The sequence below is a fragment of the Dasypus novemcinctus genome, chromosome 2 (assembly GCF_030445035.2).
Source record: "Dasypus novemcinctus isolate mDasNov1 chromosome 2, mDasNov1.1.hap2, whole genome shotgun sequence".
Taxonomy (NCBI): Eukaryota; Metazoa; Chordata; class Mammalia; order Cingulata; family Dasypodidae; genus Dasypus; species Dasypus novemcinctus.
The window spans coordinates 55,146,861-55,168,180 of NC_080674.1; the positions used below are offsets into that span (position 1 = coordinate 55,146,861).

Here is a 21,320-nt window from a genome sequence, read left to right on the forward strand (position 1 = left end):
TCCAAATCTCCACATGCCTGAAGCTGGGGAGGGTTGGGCAACCCCATGAGCCTTGGAAACCTTGGTGTTGGGAAATATTCTCAAAAGGGACTAAAAGGAGATGTAGATGGGGGGAAGCAGGGGTGCCTGAAACAGACCAGCTCTATAGTAATGTGTACAGAGCTGTGCTTCTCAAACTCTCTGGAGTAAAGACAAGGTATGTTTTAGGTTTTTATTTGTTTAATTTGTGTGTTTTTAGGTTCAATCCATCAAGGACTGATACTTTTATAAAATACAAAAAATATAAATTGAAAAATTAAAGTAAATAAATTTATAATTAATTAATTAATAAAAAAACAAAGCCATATAAAATAACTGCTCAGTTTTTATAATTAAATTGAAGATATTAAATTATATTTTATTAAATAAAATGCATTAATATAGAACAATGTTAAATTGCCCTAACAGTTTCTGAACTTTTACTTTCCATCTATGTCATCTTGCCCCAGACCAGTAACAAACAGCTCATAAACAGGCACAGGTTCATGGACTATACTTTGAGTTATACTACTCTAGAGGGCATGGCTTCTTGCTGATAAAGCAGGTGTCTGGGCCTAAGAGGGAAACCACATGCATGACCTTTGGAACTTCTGGACAGCAGTTCTACAACACTCTCCTGAAACATGGGAGAGTCAAGAAAGAAGAGAGATGGAGGATGCAGTGGCTTGAAGTTGTATGTACCCCAGAAAAGTATGTTCTTAATCTGTTCTTGTGGGTGTGAACCCATTATAAGTAGGATCTTTTCTGCTGAGTAGGAATTTAAGTTAAGATGTGACTTAACTTGAATAAGGGGTATCTAAATTCTCATACTGGAGTCCTATAAAAGAGAATGAATTCAAACAAAGGGAGAGAAAGCCACAGAAGCAAGAAGTTGAAAGTAACAAAACCAGGAAGAGGAGAGACCAGCAGATGCCACCATGTGCCTCGCCATGTGACAGAGGAGTCCAGGATTGCCAGCATCTGGTCTTCAGGAAGAAGTTATCATTCTGATAATGCCTTGATTTGGACATTTTCACAGTCTCAGAACTATAAGCTTGTATGCTAATAAATTTCCCTTGCTAAAAGCCAACCCATTTTCTGTTACCTCCTTTGAGCAGCTTAGCAAACAAAGGAAAACAAAATCCTGTGCTCAAAAACAACATCTCTAAGAGCAGATACCAAGGACAGCTAAACACAAAACAGCAAAGGAAAATTGCAGGAACCCCCAACATGGGAAGCTAGCCCCAGGCTGAGCACAACCTTGCACTTGCTCAGCTCAGCACAGCTGCTGCAAAAGCCATCCAAACCAAACATGCTCTCCACACAGCAGACTCAACAGAACAAAACCAACACCCAGAAATAAATTAGATCACAGAGCTCATCATGTTACACAGCCCACTGTTCTCAAATCCAGGATCCTGAATAGAAAAACAAATGAGTCTATTAAACAACATTTCGGTCTAAAGCCAAAACCAAATAACTCATTACTATAAACCAACATGATTCTCAGAATTTTCCAGGTCAACTACAAGAAAGAGTTATGAGACTGTCTTCCCAACTGAACTAAATCTCACCCATGTCTAATTGCACTATATATAGCTAAATCCTTTTTCCCCTCTGCACAGCCAGCCTGCCTCATAGAGCATGTAGTTTGCAGGGACCTCTCAAAGCAGGACAGGCATGTGGCCAGGTTGAAAGAAACATGGAGCCTGGGGCCAGAACGTAAGGGTATAAGAACCGGCTCTGCCACCTGCTACCTCTGCAATCTCCAGCAAGTTCCTTTGCTTTGGGTTTCTTTATTTTTTCCTGTTTCTCTAATGACTTTTTTAGCAGTTTTATTGAGATGTATTCACATACCATACAATCCATCCAAAACATAAAATCAATGGCTTTTAGTATAGTCACAGTGGTGTGCATTCATCACCACAAAAACTTTTAGAACAATTTCATTATTTCAAAAGGAAAACTCCTCACCTTTTAGCAGTCACCTCTCAATCCCTCTATTCTTCCCCAGCCCTACATAGCCACAAATCTAATTCCATCTTTATAAATTGATTTATATGTACATTTTATAAAATCAGAATCATACAATATGAACTTTGTGTCTGGTTTCTTTCACCTAGCATAATGGAATTTTTTTCACCTGATATTAACATATGAACATTAACACACGTTTGCTCAGTTTCAAAGAAAAAAGTCATAAATGCAATATTACCCATATTTATATCTCACATGATGTTTCACTATGCTGTATAGTCCCATGTTACTTTTTTTTTAGCTTTCCTTCTCATAACATATATGACCTTAGACCTTCTCTTTCAACCACTCTTATACCCTTATAATAGCACTACTAGTAATAAACACTGTGATGTGCTTTCACCTTTTCTAGTCATTTCCAAAGATTAACAAACAACTTTTTTTACCAATCTGCAAAAATTAAACCTCAATTTCCATTCTCTAATCTCATTCTCTGACCTATATTCTAATAATTAACCCCATGCATTTACACAATATATGTAGTTCATAATAGCACAATCATACAGTGTTTATACTTTTGTGTCTGGCTTACTTCACTCAACATAATGTCCTTCAGGTTCGTCTTTGTTGTCATATGCTTCAAGACTTCATTTCCTCTTAAAATTGCCTAATATTACATCTCCTGTATACACCACAGTTTGTTTATCCATTCGTCCATTGATGGACACCTGAGTTTTTCCCTCTGTGAGCAACTGTGAATAATGCCGCTATGAACATCAGTGTGCAGATGTCTATTTGTGTCCCTGCTCTCAGTTCTTCTAGGTATATACCTAGTAGTGGTATTGCTGGGTCACATAGCAAGTCCATATTCAACTTCCTTGGAACTGCCAAACAGTCCTCCACAGTGGTTGCACCATTCTACATTCCCACTAGCAGTGAATAAGTGCTCCTATCTCTCCACATCCTCTTCAACACTTGTAATTTTCTGTCTTTGTATTAGTGGCCATTCTCATAGATGTGAAATGAGATCTTATTGTAGATTGGATTTGCATTTCCCTAATCACCAGTGATGCTGAGTATTTTTTCATGTGTTTTTTCACCATTTGTATTTTTCTTTGGACAAATGTCTATTCAAGTATTTTTCCCATCTTTTATTCAGGTAGTCTGTCTTTTTATTGTTGAGTTGTAGCATCTCTTTAAATATTATGGATATTAAACCCTTATAGATATGTGATTTCCAAGTGTTTTCTCCCATTGAATAGGCTGCCTTTTCACCCTTTTGACAAAGTCCTTTGAGGTGCAAAAGTGTTTAATTTTGAGAAGGTCCTATTTATTTTTCTTCTTTTGTTGCTGTTGCTTCAGGAATAAGATCCAAGAAACCTCTTCCTACCACAAATCTTAAAGATGTTTCCCTCCATTTTCTTCTAGTAGTTTTATGGTCCTGCCTTTTATACTTAGGTCTTTGTTACATTTTGAGTTGATTCTTATTTAGGGAGTTAGATAGGGGTCCCCTTTCATTCTTTTGGTTATGGATATACAGTACTCCCAGCACCATTTGTTGAAGAGACTGTTTTGTCCCGGTAATTTGGACTTGGTAGTTTTGTAAAAAACCAGTTGACCATAGAGGTAAGGTAAGGTTTATTTCTGGACTCAGAATGTGTGTATCTTCATGCTAATAACAATGCTGTTTTGACCACTATAGCTTTGTAATATGTTTCAAGATCAGGCAGTGAAAGTCCTCACCAATCTTCTTTTTTAGGATGCTTTTGGCTCTTTACGTGCACTTTCCCTTCCAAATAAATTTGGTAATTGCCTTTTCTATTTCAGTAAAGTAGGTTGTCAGAATTTCAAAAGGTATTTCATTGAATCTATAAATCTGTTTAGGTAGAATTGACATCTTCATGATATTTAGTCTTCCAATCCATGAATACAGAATCTTTCCCTTTGTTTAGGTCTTCTTTGATTTCTTTTAGCATGGTTATGTAGTTTTCTCAATAAACATCCTGTGCATCTTTGGTGAAATTGATTCTTAAGTATTTGAGTCTTTTTGTTGCTATTATAAATGGAATTTTTTCCTGATTTCCTCCTCAGATTGTTCAGTCCTAGTCTACAGAAACATTACTGATTTTTCATGTTGATCTTGTATCCTGCCACTTGTGGACGTCTTTAATAGCTCAAGTAGCCTTGTTGTAGACATTTCAGAATTTTCCAAATATAAGATCATGTCATCTGTAAATAGGGAGAGTTTCACTTCCTCTTTTCCTATTTGGATCCCTTTTTATTTTTATTTTTTTTCTTGTCTAATTGCTCTAGCTAGAACTTCTAGCACAATATTGAATCACAGTGGTGACAGTGGGCATCCTTGTCTTGTTCCTGATCTTAGATGGAAGGCTTTCAACATTTCCTCACTGAGTATGATGTTGTCTGTGTGTTTTTCAAATATGCTTTTCATCATACTGAGGAATTTTCCTTCTATTTCTATTTTTCAAATTGTTTTTATCAAGAAAGGATGCCAGATTTTGTTGAATGCCTTTTCTGCATTGATGTTTTTCCTTCACCTTGTTAATATGTTGAACCATCCTTGCATACCAGGAATAAATCTCCCTTGGTCATGGAGTATAATTCTTTTGATACACTGTTGGATTTTATTTACAAGTATTTTGTGGAGAATTTTTGCATCCATGTTAGATGAGATGCAAAGATTAGAGAGATTGGTCTATAATTTTCTTTTCTTGTAGTGTCTTCATCTGGCTTTGGTATTAGGCTGATGTTGGCTTCATAAAATGTGTTGGGTAATTTTCCTTCCTCTTCAATTTTTTGGAAAAGTTTTAATAGGATTGGTGTTAATTCTTCTCAAAATGCTTGGTAAATTCACCTGTGAAGACATCTGGTCTTGAACATTTCTTTGTTGGGAGACTTTAGATGACTGTTTCAATCGCTTTAAATGTAATTGGGTTTGCTGAGTTGTTGTATTACTTGTAGAATCAATGTAGGTTCTTTGTGTATTTCTAAGAATTTGTCCATTTCATCTAGGTTGTCTGGTTTGTTTCTCATAATATCCTCTTAGGATTCTTTTTATTTCTGTGGGGTCTGTATAACTTCTGCCCTTTCATTTCTAATTTTATTTATTTATATCGTCTCTCTTTTTTTTTTTTTTTTTTTTGTTAGTCTAGCTAAGGGTTTGTTAATTTTATTGATCTTCTCCAAGAACCAGCTTTTGGTATTGTTGATTTTCTCTATTTTTTTTTCATTTATTTTTGTTCTAATCTTTATTATTTTTTCCCCTTCTGCTTCCTTTGGGATTAGTTTGCTATTCTTTTCCCAGTTTCTCCAGCTGTTCAATTAGATCTTTGATTTTCACTCTTTCTTCTTTTAATGTAGGCATTTAGGGCAATACATTTTCCTCTTAGCACTTCCTTTGCTGTATCCGATTGTTTTAATAAGGTGTGTTCTCACTTTTAGTCATATCAATATATTTACTAATTTCACTTACAATTTCTTCTTTGACCCAATGGTTATTTAGGAGTATGTGATTTAGCCTCCACACATTTGCAAAATTTTCCCCTTCCCATCTATTATTGATTTCTAGTTTCATTCCATTATGATCTGAGAAGGTGCTTTGTATAATTTCAGTCTTTTTATATTTATTGAGACCTGCCTTGTGATCCAACATATGGTCTATCCTGGAGAAAGATACAGAAGCACTTGAGAAGAATGTATAACTCACTGATTTGGGATGCAACATTCTATATATGTCTGTTAGGTATAGCTCATTTATCATATTGCTCAAATATTATGTTTTCTTGTTAATCTTCTGTATACATCATTCTATCTAATAATGTGAGTGGTGCATTGAAGTCTCTAAGTATTATTGTAGAGATGTCTATTTCTCCTTCAGTTTTGCCAGAGTTTGCCTCACGTATTTTGATATACCTTGGTTAGGTGCATAGGCATTTATGACTGTTACGTCTTCCTGGTAGATTGTCCCTTTTATTAAAACAATGGTCTTCCATATCTCTTATAACTTTTTTTGCATTTAAAGTTTGTTGTCCAATATTAGTATAGCTACCCTCTTTTTTTGGTTACTCTTTGTGTGTGGAGTATCTTTTACTAACCTTTTACTTTTGGCTGATTTGTATTCCTGGGTCTAATGTGAGTCTCTTGTGGGTAACATATGGATGGCTCATGTTTCTTTATCCATTCAGTCTACCTATATCTTTTCATTGCAGAGTTTTTAATCCACTCACATACAATGATTTACTGTAAATGCATTATTTACTTCTACCATTTTATTCATTGGTTTTCATATGTCATATTTTATTTTTATCTGTCTTTTTACTCGTTTGGTTTTCCTTTCTGCTAGTCTTGCCTTCTACTTTCTCCTTGAAGCCACTCTCTCCTGTATTTTTCTTTTGGGTTGTAAGATTCTCTTTAATACTGCCTGCAAAGGTGGATTCTTCTTTACAAACTCTCTTAGTTTCTGTTTATTTTTGTGAATATTTTAAAATCACTTTCATATTTGCTTCTCCCTTGCTGTTCTCAGAATTTTCTCTATATCTTTGACATTTGACATTCTCAGTGGTGTGTGTCTTGGAGTAGGTCTATTTGGATTTATTTTTATTGGGGTATGCTGTACTTCTTGGACATGTAAATTCATTCCTTTCATGAGAGTTGGGAAATTTTCAGCCATTATTTCCTCAAATGCTCTTTCTATCCCTTTTTCCTTCTCTTCTCCTTCTGGAATTCCTATGATATATACATTGTTGTGCTTCATATTATCATTCAACTCCCAGAGCCCCTGCTCAAGTTTTCCATTCTTTTCTCTCTCTGTTCTTCAGTTTCTTCAATTTCAGCTGTTCTTTCTTCTGCATCACTTATTCTATCATTTAAAGTCTACTGTTGTATTCCTTTAATATGTTTTTGATCTCACCTATTGTGTCTTTCATTCCCCTAAGCTGTGTTATTTTTCTATTTAGATTTTCAAAATCTTATTTGTGCCCATGCAGTATCTTCTTGATATCTTTTATCTCTTTAGCCAAGTTGTCTTTCAACTCTTCATCTGATTTTGGAGATTTGTATGAACTTCGTTGATTCTGCATTTCATCTGGGGCTTTGATATACTCCTTTTCTTGGGCCATTTCTTCCATTTTCTTAGTATGTTTTGTAATATTTTGCTGATGTCTAGGCATCTGATTGTGGCGGTGAGTTTACTCTGATGTTCAATTTCTCTCTTTTTGATAGGGCTTTATTGATGGGAGGCTGTGTGTTACTGTCATTCTTTAATTCTTGGTTCAACCTGTTCTAGGTCTTTATGATTATCCCTGTTACTCAAATCTGGACCTTGGACCCAGTAATGGATTGCAGACCTGCTTCAACAGGCCTTGGGGAGGGAGACTATAAAGGCTAGATAAAGCCTCTCTTATTTACTTTCATTTCTTTTCAAGTACTTCCTTGATCTGCTAGTAGATAGCACTCTTCAGCAGCCCACTCAATTCAATGCCTGGTAATGTGTGTTCACTGCAACAGGGATAGCAACAATATGATAGAGGATCCTACCTTGAGGTTGTTCAGAACTTCACAATTCAAACTTTCTCAGAGGCTATCCTCCAACCTTTGCTGGCAGTCCCCTCCCTTTTCCTCGGTATGAAATAACTTCACTCATCTCTGCATCCTCAACAATCCCTGTCAATAGGAAGGATATTTGTAAGAGTTGGATCTCTTTAGTCCCCTGCCTGCTCCCAGGACAAACAAATGGCACTGCTCTACTCAGCCTGGAAGTGCTCATGGACCACAGTAGACCAAATTTGTTGTCCAAAAGCTGAATAAGACTTAGGCTGCATCCCTCTCTCTCCTGATTCCTGGGAAGTGGATCCCTTTGGCCCCCTCTGTCCAGAGCCATTGACCAGAGTCCAGAGAATTCAGTTATCTGCAGCTTCTACTCACAATCTTTCCATCAGGATTATTTTCCTGTGCCCCTCTCTCTTCTGGGTAGTGCCAGTCTTCCCCTGGTGTCCCAAACCCTAGAGGATGTTTTTCCAGGCCATTTCTGCCTGTCCTCTAGCTATTTTTCTGGGAGACATGTGAGTCCTATGTCTCTCTAATCCACCATCTTCCCAGGAGGTCTCTCTATAATGAGCTTCAGTTTTCTTATCCACAAAACAAGGCTAATGATACCTACCTCCCTGCAAACACAGCTGAAAATGCTTTGCAATTTATAAAAAGTTTTGTGGACATTAACCCTAACTACACATAGGAATAAGCAGCTGAGAAATGTTTTTAATTATGTCCTCCTCCTTGAAAAAAAAAAAAAAGCTTAGGCTTTTATTCAATAGATTTCTTCTTTATGGTTCAAATGACTTCTAAATATCACAGTATCTTCTTTATTTTCCAGCTGCGATAGAGTAGAAAATTGACATCAAGTCCACTTAATAATTTCAAATAATGACACATGAGAGATACATTCCAGGCACAGAGTAGTGAAAAAGATGACTTGTAATTTCAAAGGGACAATTGGGTGGAACTAAGAGGTTTAGTTTACTAAGTTTGTGGCTTTTCTTTACCTAGCTCTTCCTTGTCTCTCTGCTCTCTTGGCAGGAAGTCACTGCTCTGCTTAGGTTTTGTTAGTTCCGTTTATTTAATATGCAGAAAGCTTTACTGTTGCCACATCACTGTAAAATGAAAGAAGGCTATTAATCAGATTATATGTTATGTCATTGTCTTTATTAACTTACCAGTTATTTCAGGTCAACAACAGATTCCGTTCAGGTCGCATGCTGTGTAATACTGGGCAAGTTACTTAGCTTTTTTGAGCCTGTTTCTTCATTTGTAACATAAATATTATACTTGTCCTGCCTTCCTTACAGACATAGGCTATGAAAACATCGATGGCCATGTAAAGAGAATTTGGAAATAACTTAAAGCCCTTTACTTACATAAGCTAATAATAATAATAATAATAAAATAGTATTACTGATGCTGTTATTATGATTATTCCCACTTTATCATCCTGGAAACAACTATTTGGTAGGAGTCTCTTGCAATCTGTCAATTACAATAGCTCTGGATTTCACTTTGCCTTTCTAAAAAAAAATAGTAGCTGGAATGCATACGTATTACAAAAGAGAAAATAAGATCTGTTAATTCAATGAAAAGTTTGGTCAGCATTTCAAGAAAGTGATTGGGGTTCTGTGCCTGGCTTATCGATTTGTATGCATTCTACAATATTTGCCCTATTGACTAGTACTCAGCCAAAGAGAATCTTGTAGAATCTTAAGTCTAATACCTTCTGTAGTGAAGGAGAAAGTCCTTTAGCAGGCCTGGCAATGCATTGTCATCTGTTCCTGGGGAGAATGATGAAATGCAGTCCTCAATTTTTAAAAGATATTATTATTAAAACCTTAGATAAACACATGGTCATTTTCAATTAAAAATGAGCAAAATAGAGACACTGAATTAAAAATATTTTGCCAATGTTCTTCTTTAATAACGTTACAAAATCTCCCAGAAATGTAACTAAAATTTAACCAAATTTGGTCAAATTTAGAGAAAATGGCTCAACTAGAAATAAGTTTGCTACAAAACACATGGGTTTCTCTGGATGACTTTCATGTCAGCTCAGCCACTTTATAAAGCAACCATGATCTGTGCAAGTTTCCATGTCCTTCTGCAAAATTAATCTATATGCAATTAAAAATAAAATGAAATATGATAGGTACTATTTTCTACTAGAAAAATAGTAAGTATTGCTTTAGAGTAATGAACAACTTTAAACTCTTTCTGCAACTTCATTGAGTTCTTTACTGTACTAAGACCTCTTCCACAGGTGCTGAAAGCATAGATCTGAAACTTCCAAAACTGATGCATACTTTTCAAATCTAGGTGTGAAAAACCTTACCTCTACTACTTTGTGGTAAGAAAGTTAAAACTTGCCAAGATCAAAACTCAGCCTTCAGAATCTTCTTCCTGTGCCAATAGGATAAGAGTGTTTAATCTGGGCTTCTTAAATCTAAACCATTAAAATGACTACGTTTTCTTTTTTTTCTCTTTTTTTCCTAATAGCTGCAACTTACATAATTCCAGAATGTAAGTATCTCCTATACCTACCACATATAATCATTAAATGTGTTTCTATGTGATTTTGTTGCATTATAGACAAAAAATATTTTTACAACCATTTCTATCCTTCTAAGCTATACTGTCTTATATAATTATTCATCAGTAAAATTATAATAATAATTATTGGGTGACTATGGGTTTTTTTTCCTTTGAAAATAACATAGTGACAGTCATCAAGAAATGATGTGCAACAATTTAATTGGATTTTTATGTCTTGGTTTTCTTATAGGTTTCAACATGGAAATTATTGGGGGGAGAGAAGTGTCTCCTCACTCCAGGCCATTTATGGCTTCTATCCAATATGGTGGAAATCACGTTTGTGGAGGGGTCCTTATCCATCCACTGTGGGTGCTGACAGCGGCCCACTGCAAATCTCGGTGAGTACCTTGCACTTTTCTGGCAAATGTGTTTTTCCTTCAAGTGAGCTAGAAGAGAAGCTCTCCTCTCTTGGGAGAGGATTTGATTACCATTAGTCTGTGGTAATTGGCCAAGTGGTAGAGTTTATCTACCCTCTCACGCATCTACATTCTCTGCCCTGGGTTTTTCTTGTCAGGGAGAGCTGTGCTACCTTTCCATTCTTCTCCCAGCAAGCCATTAAACAAATTCGAGGCCTCCTTTAATGCCAGAGAAAACAGTCACAGTAATAATTGAAGCAGCAGTATTCCTCGCCTTGTTAGGCATGCTTCTCACGAGGAAATCAGACAACCAAGTTTGCTTCATGTGCCTCAGTTTCCCCACTTTACAAATGAGTAAATAATAATAATAATAATACCTGCTTCATGAGACTTGTGAGGATTAAATGGCATCTAATTAAATATCTCAGTGTGCTTCTCACAAATAAATTGCAGCTATTATTATTATTATCATATGTATGAGGAGACTACTCTGCTCTTTTTTAACTCTTTGTCTCCCCTCCACCAGAGTTTCAAGGCTCACAGTTTGGGAATCAAAACTCTAAGAGTCAATTCCCAGGTGGAATCTTCCCAAGCAGAATTTTTGAAAGTTATAGGTAATTTACAGAGAGAGAGAAGAGTTATCTTTCTAGGATACTTAGAATGTAAGCTTTTCTGAAGACAGAGTATAAACTCTCAAAATCCTTTTCAGTCTATGATTCAGCTAATAAAATTCAAAACCCGTCATGCGTGAGTTACTATAACTGTCATAAAAGAAAGAGCAATAGAAGTCTAATTTTGCATTGGTGTTTGTCAGTTTTTTGATTTGGAGATTTTTGTTTGTTTCCTTATGTATCCTCATTGAATAAGCTCATAAGAAATGGAGGCTTCTCCTTTCCTTATAATATGTACTGCAGCACTTCACTGAAGAATCTATCTTAGCCACTGTGGTTTGCCCTCTAGGCATCTGCTATATCAAAACAGAACAGCTGAATTGACTTGTTTCGGCATGTTCTTTTGGGGGTTTTGTCTCATTGCTCCATTTTAGTGGGGCCATTTTAACACAAAAATTGGAAGATTTGAAGCCTGCAAACAGTGAAAACTTGGCTTTATTTCTAAATAGCAAGCCACTGATGTGCAGTTTAATATGGCTCATTTAAAGGGAGTTCTTGAGGTCACAAACATCACCCTGCATCCCCGTCTCTCCAGAACACTTGCCACCTCAGAACCAGGTAGGCAGAGGGTGACTGTCTGTAAATGTTCATTCTGCCCGAAGTATCTACTTCCTCAGACATGCTTATGGTGAATGTTCATTTGTACTACAACCTCTCCAGACAGAGCTCAACCTATAAATGCTCAAATGGCGGATGGAAAAAATGAAGGAAATTGGAGGATTTTCTTTTTTGCTAAAGCATGGTTTGTGAAATCCTTCATAAACCATAAAATGCTATCCAAAGTTAAATAGTCTTATTATGTTGAATTTTAAATTTTGTCAAGTGGTCTTGACTCAGTAAAAATGAATTCCCAAGTTGGGGAAAAGAGCTTACAAAAAATCTTGGAGTTAAAAAAAAACTATTGCTAAATATCATTTTAAATGGCTGGGGTATAAAGATGTTCAGGATATGTGGATCACATTTCCTCTGTAGGACTCTTGGGCGTAAAAATGTAGGCAGATCAGTGTTGAAAAAATATTGAGCTTTATGAAATCCAAAATATTTGTGAAATATTTCAATGGTGGCTTTCCACAATTATACTCCCAAGTTTCCTGTGGGAATATTTAACTAAACCTGGGCCTCTCCCATAGCAAAATGGTGAAGTGGGCCAAATCTGGGGTGTTCCCTCCTCCTCACCCACCCACACGCACGGTTCCCCACTTAGCAATTTGGCCCATTTATTAGTTGCCATGCCAATTATAGAAGCTTCCTGCATAATTTTATTTTCAACATTTTAATTTATCAGAACCAAAACTCTCACCAACTCTTGTCCATTGTCCTCCAGGGTCCCCTCCAGTGTCTTCCCTCCTCGGCACTTCCCCTCCTCTCACCTAGCATAGTCCACAGCCCCTTCCAGCACAGCCTCGCTCCATCTCAAGCACCCAAGGCTCCCAGAGTAGGATGGCTATAAACAAATGAGTTTTAGTCCTGCTTGCGTTTGCATCCTGGAGCCTCTGCTTAGTATATGTGAGACTTTCTCCAGTTTGTAAATTGATGTGAACCTCAATTCCCTCTTCTGTAAAATGGGATAATCAAATACCTACCTCACGGGATTGTTGTCAGGTTTATAAGAGGAAAAATTTGTAAAATGGTTCACACAGGACCTGGCACACCATAAGAACTTGATGCATATTATCTATCCTGTTATATTATTATGTGTTATTACCTTTCGAGGTAATAATAGAGATGCTAACGATTCAATGTGAGATGATGGGATAGGACTATGAAAAACCCCCTCTCTCAGAACAAGGTTTTCCCCTCCCTTCTCTAAGGCAAAAGAGATCTCTAAGAAATAGGGCCCCGACCTCTGCTGTCAAACCTTAAGGAATTGGGTCTACATAGAAACACTGCTGAGCACCTGGACAGGCTGGCAGAGGATGTAAGAGGCTGGAAGGGAGTTAGCACGGGGCTTAAAAAGGAGTCGTGGAAAGAGTGCTAGACTTGGACATGTGTCACCTGGGGCCCGTCGAAGGACAGCACTTCACTGGTGAGGACCACACAGCCCCTCAGCTTTAACAACACTGAGAAGATTATGGTTAGGCTCAGCAGAGAGCAAACGTATGGATGTCTCTCAGCAGGCGATAAAAAGACTTCATGTGAGCAATCTGAGCTGTGCTCTGTGTAATGCTGTTCTGAGTATATTCAGGGTGGGCACGGAAAGCTGCATTTTAAACAAAAACCTCCAGGTGATTTGGAAGCAGGTGGTCCATAGACAACACGGGGAGAAGCACTGCGCTGTACGAATGAAAGACATTGTTCTTATTGTGTCTCCTCTGTGTGAATTCAGACCTGGAGTTAGCTAAGGAGGTGGAATTCTAGAACTCAAGTCATTCCAGATAGCTCATGGGCAGAAAAATAGACCCTTGCAGTGCAGATTACGTTGAAGGGTACCCAGGAATAGAAAGCTCAGAAAGCATTCATCATCTGCTTGGGTTGTTTTGGTATTAACATGTTCCAGGGGAGACAAAAACAACTGAAATATTTCAAAGGCTATAACCACTGAAGGAAGTTGGTAAAAGATGAAGGAAAACCACTAATTTTCTCAGCCCTGCCTTCTTTGGAATCCATCTTCCACGCCCCCCACTGGTACCTCACTGCCTTTCTTGCATGAGTTATTTATGCACATAGCCATCTTTTCTGTTTGAACATGAGTCCCTGAGGATTTTATATCATCTTTACTCTCCAAAGGTTTGGGTTTAGTGGGTACGTTGAATCTGAATTTGAATCAATCCTAGAAAATCCAATGTACATCTTATGAGAAATTTCTGCCTCAGCCTGATTTTGCAATAGGCAAAGTTTTCTACAAAAAGAGCTGGAATTCCCAAAATTAATCAAAATAAACTCTTTTGGTAAAAACCAAAAAGAATTGATTCCAGGAAGTCTCAGTTCTGCCAGCGTACAAAACTGCTCAGCTATAGACATGCACTCATTTCCCAAACTTGAAACAATTATTTTCTCCTTTATCTTTTATTAATATTTATTAATCTGTATGCATGAATATGTGTGTTTTTGCTGTATAGCTGCCTTTTGTAACAAAAAAGTAGTCATATGCAAACAAACAAATGAAATTATTTTTTGTCCTTTCTTGTTCCAAAAAAGGATTTGAGGTGCTTCCATTAAAACACAAACTGCAATGGGATATTTCTGTAGCATGCAACTGGCTCCAAAATCTTAAAAAAATAATTTAAGTTTTATTACTGGACATAACTGCAATTTTATCTAACATACAGTAAATTAGATCAACTTTCTCACTTTTAAAAAACTGACACTGGAACTATTTATGACCAGAAATAGAAAACAGTTATTTCTTTCCTGACTCACCAGTATAACTTTCCATAATGGAATAGAATTATATCTTCAGCTCAAGTTAGCAATCATTTTTCACCTCAAGGAAAGTTTTTTTTCAAATTGTCTTTTAATTGAGGGAACAGGAAATACGAACATATTGGACAGTCATGTAATTATCCTGACTTCTCTATGTTGCCCAGGGATGAGGTCTAGACATACTAAATGAGTAAGTGTAGAGTTGGACCTATACATCTTAGTTTATTACAAAAAAAAAAAAAAAGTATGGCAGTGGGTGCAAATCTCAGCCCATAAACTCAAGTATCTAAGAAATATAACTATTTATTTTTACATAAATTAATACAACTTTATTGTAAACTTCATGTCAGGCAATTAGGAATTTGCCCCTTTTTCTCCATCAGTGGGGTACAAGTTCTGATAATTTTTCACAATACCAAGGCATGGGGTAAGGTAGGGTTGAGGGCAGAACATTTGGCCCTGGATATTATCTATCAATGCAGGTGTCCACTAAGACCTCTGCCACTCATTTAATCTTCAGTCCTTGGTCCAAGCAGTTTACTCTGGAGATGGTCCTTGTACCTGTATGTCCATGGCCCTCCACCATTTTCACTCTCCTCCAGCAGTTTGTGAAACCGTCTCCTGTTTCCATTCCACGCTAGGGCCCAGGTATCTTGATGAAGCCACCTGTGGCTTTTTCAGCCCAGTCTTACTCTGCAACAATTGCTTCCTCTCTGTGACTTGCTGCCTCTGAAATACTCAAAACTCAGGCTCTTTGCTGAGGACCTTTTGGACATCTTTTCTCTCGTTGAGTTCCTTTGGTCACTGCTCTCTTGTCCCACAATTCCCTGGAAACCTCTTTCTAGCTCTGGAGAAGCCTCTCCATCATTTTACTGTGAAGAATCCCCTTTTCTAAAAAGCTTGAAGTCAGTAAGTATATTAGTCAGGATTCACCAGAGAAACAGAACCAACAGGATATATGTGTATGTGTGTGAATATTAAGAGAGTATAGGAATTGGTTCATAAGTCCATGGGGTTTGGCAAGTCTGAATTCCATAGGGCAGGCAGCAAGTTGGAGACTCTGATGAAGGTGAAGTTGAATTCCCTAGAAGAAGCTGGCCAGCTGAGGTAGAGGCAGGAATTCTTCTTTCTGACTTCTGAAATTCTACATTCTTGATTTAAGACCTCCAACTGATTGGATGAGGAGACCCCCCTCATTGCTGAAGGCAATCTCCTTTGTTGATTGTAACATACACTCAGTCATAGCTGCAATCAACTGACTATAGGTGCAAATCCATCTATGAAATAAGCTCACAGTTGCAATCAGGTCAGAACTTGCTTTACCAAACAAGTGGACACCATAATCTAGCCAAGTTGACACATGAAATCAACCATTTCAGTAAAGAAAAAGCCACTTGAAAAGTCTTCCTTTTTATTGCATCCTGTCAGGAGAAAGCCCTCCACAGAAGCATTGAGAGCAGCCCTTGAATGCAGAGGTGACAGGTGAAATGGGGGGAGTATCCATTCATTCATGCAACAAATATATACTAATCACTCCTAGAGACCAGGCACTGTCCTAGGAGCTGAGGATACAGCACTGACAAGACAATCAACATCCCTGCCTTCAGTGAGCTTACATTTATTGGGGAAAATAATTCATGAACATTTTAAAAATATTTTCATACACAAACATATATATGGTTGGTATGAATAAATGAATGAATGAATCCTTTTTAGGGATTTTCTTCAGAGAAGTTGTCTATCTCAAATATTTGAAGTAAATATTTAAAACACTTGTTTTCAGACTTGTTCAGGAAGTGGAATCACTAGACTTCATTATGTTCTTTGCTTTGATAGTTAATTCTACAGTATGAACAGGGAATCATTTTAATAGCTGAAATTATGACTGTTGTATGTAAACACAAATTCATGGGGAAAAAATTAGTAGGTTGAACCGATATGAAGTTGCCATAGGTCAAAAATAGTTGAATAGTGGCAATTTTAAATAGTTCTATCATTTATTTACCTAAACAGGTACAATGACTTCCATTTTTTCATTGATTATTTTTGGCTATTTGTTTATTCTGGTGCCTGTTAACCATTCCTTTGATAACAGTTAAAATATGGAAAAGAAAACAGAAAAATAAGATCATGAATGAAATTTTCTCAATGTTGTCACTTGGAAAAGATGACCTTTGTTTAATATAAGAAGTAAAATATCTTTTTGTAGAGTGTAGCAGGTATTGTAGCAAAAGAATGAAACTGCAAAAAAAAAAAAAAACCATGAAAAAATGCCAAATAATGCAACTACCATTCTAAGGTGGTTTACTTAGTTCTCAGAAATGTACCCTTGCCTTTTCACTGGGAAAACTGCCCCCAGGGAATATTCATGTGCTATTCCCAAGCCTAAAATGGTGTGCTTACCCCACCTCAGCCTATTAACGTATTACATCGATATGAGAACGCCTCACTTTAACTTTACACAAGTTCATTAGACAAATGAATCAAAACTTTAGAGTAAACTCTTTAATGAATGAGAAGCCCAGCTGGCATGTGGTCCATATATCACTAATTTTCAACTTTACCAACTCATTTTGGTTCTCTGCCTGGCATTCGAAAGTTTCCACTGAAGTTTTCCATCCACTCAGGTTGGCTCAGCTGCAGTGCCCCTGAACTTGATTCCCCAGCCCCAAGATGGTGATGAACTTCTCTAGCTCTGGTGGTTTCTTCACTCTCCCTAAGCTGCTCCAGCTTTAGCTTTCTCTCACACACCATGTCCTTGGATCCCAGAGGTTGCCTGTTGAACAATGTTTTCCCCTGGCTGCTTTTTCACCACCACAGAGCACCCAGGAAGCTGCAGACCTGGCCCTCCTCCCTTCTTCTGTGGACTAGGCTGCCCTGCCTCGTCACGCAGGTTGAACACGGCACAGCCCCATGGAGGGCTTCCCACATTGCTCTCTGTATTCTCAAGGCTGACTTTAGTTGTTCTTTTGCTTTTTCAGGTTTGCCAAAGGCAATTCTCCTAAAGTGGTTTTAGGAGCACACTCTCTCTCTAAGAATGAGGCCTCCAAACAAACATTTGAGATAAAAAAATTCATACCATTCTCAAGCTTTAAATCAGATCCTAAATCGAACGATATAATGCTGGTTAAGGTAGGTGGCATTGCCTTCCTTCAATTTCTCCAGTATTCTTTTACAGCCTGAGCGTTTTGGTAGCAACCTCTCTTTGCTTGAGGCGACTGTAGCATATTCTATTAGGGTCCATATTACTCCATATACTGCCTTGAAAGGAACAAGAATTTATCATATATGTATCAGGGCTGTATTTAAATGAGGGAAAGAAACTCTGATGCTCACATATGTAGGAGGAGAACATCTTAATGACACACACTGAAAACTTTTTTTCCCCAATTACTTTCCTCATTACCAAGTGGAAAACACAATAGCAGTTTATACAACGAGCCAACCAAGTGACTTCAGGGATAAAAAGTGAGTTACAACTTAGTCTAGACCATATTTAATCTAGTCCAAACTTAGTCTAGACCATACTCAAGGGTCCTATCCAACAGGAAACAGCCCAACCCTCAAGGTCATGACCTGTGAATGTTATTCCACAGAAAACTATCCAGTGCAGGGGAAAGGCCAGTTTGCTTGAGACTGGGCAAAATTCCTGCTCAGTGCAAGCTCTCACCCCAAGTATCCTTGAGCTCTACAGGGAATGGAAAGCATGTTCAGAAAAGGAACAACCACAAATACAGCTGTGAGCTACCACCAAAGTAGATCCAAGAAGAGAGATGCACTGCTAGGACAGAGGGACCACACATACAACACTCAAGCTATCAGTAGAATACTACTAGGGACAAATGATGATTTATTCTTTTTCCAATCTATCAGCTTCACATGGCCGCAAAACTCGACAAGAATGTCCAGCTGCTCCAACTAACATCCAAAAACTATATTAGACCTGGAACCAAATGCCAGGTCACTGGCTGGGGCACTACCGATCCGAAATCATTTAGCCTCTCTGATACCCTTCAAGAAGTCACCGTTACTGTCTTAAGTCGAAAACTTTGCAATAGCCGAAGTTATTACAACCACAAACCCATTATAACCACTGGCATGGTATGTGCAGGAGATGCCAGAGGCCAGAAGGATTCCTGCCAGGTAAGTCTTTGGTACCCATCTCAGAGAGGCATGGAAAATATGAAATCATAACTTGAAAAGTGTATTCTCCATTCCTGTACAGCATTCTCTATTCTTTTTCATCTGCCAATGTGAATGGGTCATACAAATTTCTCAGTGCCTAATAAGCACTCATTAAATGTTTGTTAATATGGGTAATAGACTATATCTGAAAACTTTTACAGGCTTCCTTTGAAGGGTGTTACCAACCCTGAAGTAACTAAAGGTGACTAGGAGAAGATAACGTATCCAAAAAAGAAAAGCTATCTAAGTCAATCAATAGAGGGGTCTCAAAGAACTCAAATGCAAAAAACTCAAATATACAGTATATATTTCTTAAGTAATATTGACTGAAGGACAAAAAAACTATATTGTACTTTCAAAATCTTTTGTTTTTTGATATAGTAACAACAACAAAATAGGTGATCACATATATAGGTGACTGATATGTAGCACAGGTGGATTGCTAATTCCTTGAAAATTAGAATATGTATCCCCATCATACTATACCAAGCACTATTGGGAGAGCTGGGTAATGATTTTAAAGGTCTTTCATATCTTCAGGGCCCTCAAGATCATCCCTAAACATTAATTATCATGACTGACCAAAGTACAAAGCATGGCAGTTTGCAATGTGACAGGCAGCAGAAGCAAAGGCTGATCTTCAGATTTGAAAAACAGCTCTTTAACTGAAAAGTCCTGCCACCCCCTCTATAGCTCTTTCGCTTCCCTTGACAAAATTTTAGTTACATGTTTTGCTGTCAGAGTCCTCCAGAATCACTTCATTCAACAAGTATTTACTGTGTTGTGTGTTTATATAGCACTGAACTCAAACCCATGTGGGTGCAAAATAATAATAATCGGATAAAATCATCTAAGAAATTTATAATACATTGCTTCTTTCAATGGCAACTTGATTTGAAGTTTGTGAACATCAAAACGAAATTCACAGTTTAAAAAATTTCCTTTATTTCAGTGAATTATTGCAAACCTTATCTCTACCCATTCTTTAGCTAATAAAGTGTCATAGTCACTGATTGCCAACAGAGTATCTGTACATAAACATAGGCAGACACAGAACAAAAACATAGCTATGGACGTAGACAGAGATATACCCACAGTCATAGTCAGAGACAGGTACTTAGAGAGACCAGACTGAGCAAAGAGCTGTGTCGGGCACTCTTCAAGACACAAAGAAAACCAAGGGCCCAGATAACATTCCTTTGCGTAATCGACAGTTGGTGGTACAAACAGCGTCTCACCAAGCATCTGCCTGTGTTCTTCTTTCCAGGGTGACTCAGGTGGCCCCTTGGTCTGTAAGGGTGTCTTCCGTGCCATAGTTTCTGGAGGTCATAAATGTGGTAAAGCCAAGAAACCTGGAATCTACACCTTATTAACCAAGAAATATCAGGCGTGGATCAAAAGCAAGCTTGCCCCACCTCATGTGGGTTAAGAGTATGAATGATTTTTTCTTGGGTCTACGAGTTGCTTGTCTTTTCAGGCTTGCTTGCTATTCTACATGTCAACTTTATCTTTAGATGTAGTTTAAGCAGAGCACGGGTTGGCATCCAATTCTGCCCCCTTAGGACCGATTTTGTTAAGGAATCAATTCAGTTCTTGTTCAAGTATATCACCCTTGTATTTCTACTAGGCTAATTTCATTCTGAATAAAATTTAGAAAACTACCTGTTCGTTTTCTATGGAAATAAGATACAGCAAAAGATCTCTCTCCCTACCCTACCCACTCCCCCCAAAAGGGCAAAAAAGACTAAATAAGATAGTCATGGCATCATCTTCAGCCAAATTTATGTTGCGATTTCTGCTGGATCATCATAATTTGTCTTTTTAAAATAAGAAACAGTAAATTCAAACACCTCAGCTTAAGTCAGAAAAGGATCGTCAAAGTTTATAAAATATTTAGAATAGTATTTATTCTTTAATGCCACCCTTTGGTCCAGAAAAGATTTTAAGCAATGTAAAAAAATACCCATGATAAAGCAAAGTACAAAATTAAAAATAAGGCATGGAGAGAACTTTAGTAAATGGGAAATGAGAGTAGAGAGGAAAAGATGAAGGTAGGAGGACTGCTAATACCCAAAGTGCCGTGTTTTTTATTACACATTTACTAAAGGGAGCCACATTGGACCCTATGGTTTCCATCAGCTGATGCAAAAAAGAGCAACACAATCGGTGGTATGAATTTCATTATACTGGAAATAAAAATAAATGATGTGTGCAGAAGTAGGACTACTGCTGCTGGAACTGAGACTAGAGTGAAATCTCTCTCATGATCCTTTTAAGAAGGACATCATTTCATGGCTCCCAAACCCGTACCAACTGTATCAGGACCACCTGAGAAGATTATTTTTAATACAGATTGTCCTGGGCCTTTGCCCAGCAATTCAGAGGGTGTAGGCTTAAAGTGGGCCTGGAAATTTCCATTGTTTAGAAGCAATTTAGTTGATTCTGATACATGAGCAAAGCAGAAATCCACTGATAATGAACATCTTACTATAAGATGACAGTAAGGGTCATGAGAATTTTTTTTAATAAATGCTTCGTTGTGAACTGATGACCCAAGAAGAAAGTAAGTGTGCTTGAGGGTCTCTGCTGTCTTAGA

General features: G+C 37.5%; 1 protein-coding gene across 1 annotated transcript; it reads left to right on the forward strand.

Moving 5' to 3' along the window:
- The first annotated feature begins 9,963 nt into the window (after positions 1-9,963).
- GZMK (granzyme K) lies at positions 9,964-20,385 on the forward strand. The gene is made up of 5 exons (XM_004483484.5): positions 9,964-10,077; positions 10,340-10,487; positions 17,521-17,671; positions 18,413-18,682; positions 19,992-20,385. The coding sequence occupies exons 1-5, from the start codon at positions 10,014-10,016 to the stop codon at positions 20,151-20,153; spliced, it is 795 nt and encodes a 264-aa protein (XP_004483541.1). The 5' UTR covers positions 9,964-10,013; the 3' UTR covers positions 20,154-20,385.
- Positions 20,386-21,320: the final 935 nt, after the last annotated feature.

Bases quoted from the DNA above. Each gene is read 5' to 3' on its own strand.
- GZMK (XM_004483484.5), top strand. From the start codon at position 10,014: ATGACTACGTTTTCTTTTTTTTCTCTTTTTTTCCTAATAGCTGCAACT. The intron at 10,078-10,339 runs GTAAGTATCTCC...GTTTTCTTATAG, and splicing joins AACTTACATAATTCCAGAAT to GTTTCAACATGGAAATTATT. The intron at 10,488-17,520 runs GTGAGTACCTTG...TTGCTTTTTCAG, and splicing joins GCGGCCCACTGCAAATCTCG to GTTTGCCAAAGGCAATTCTC.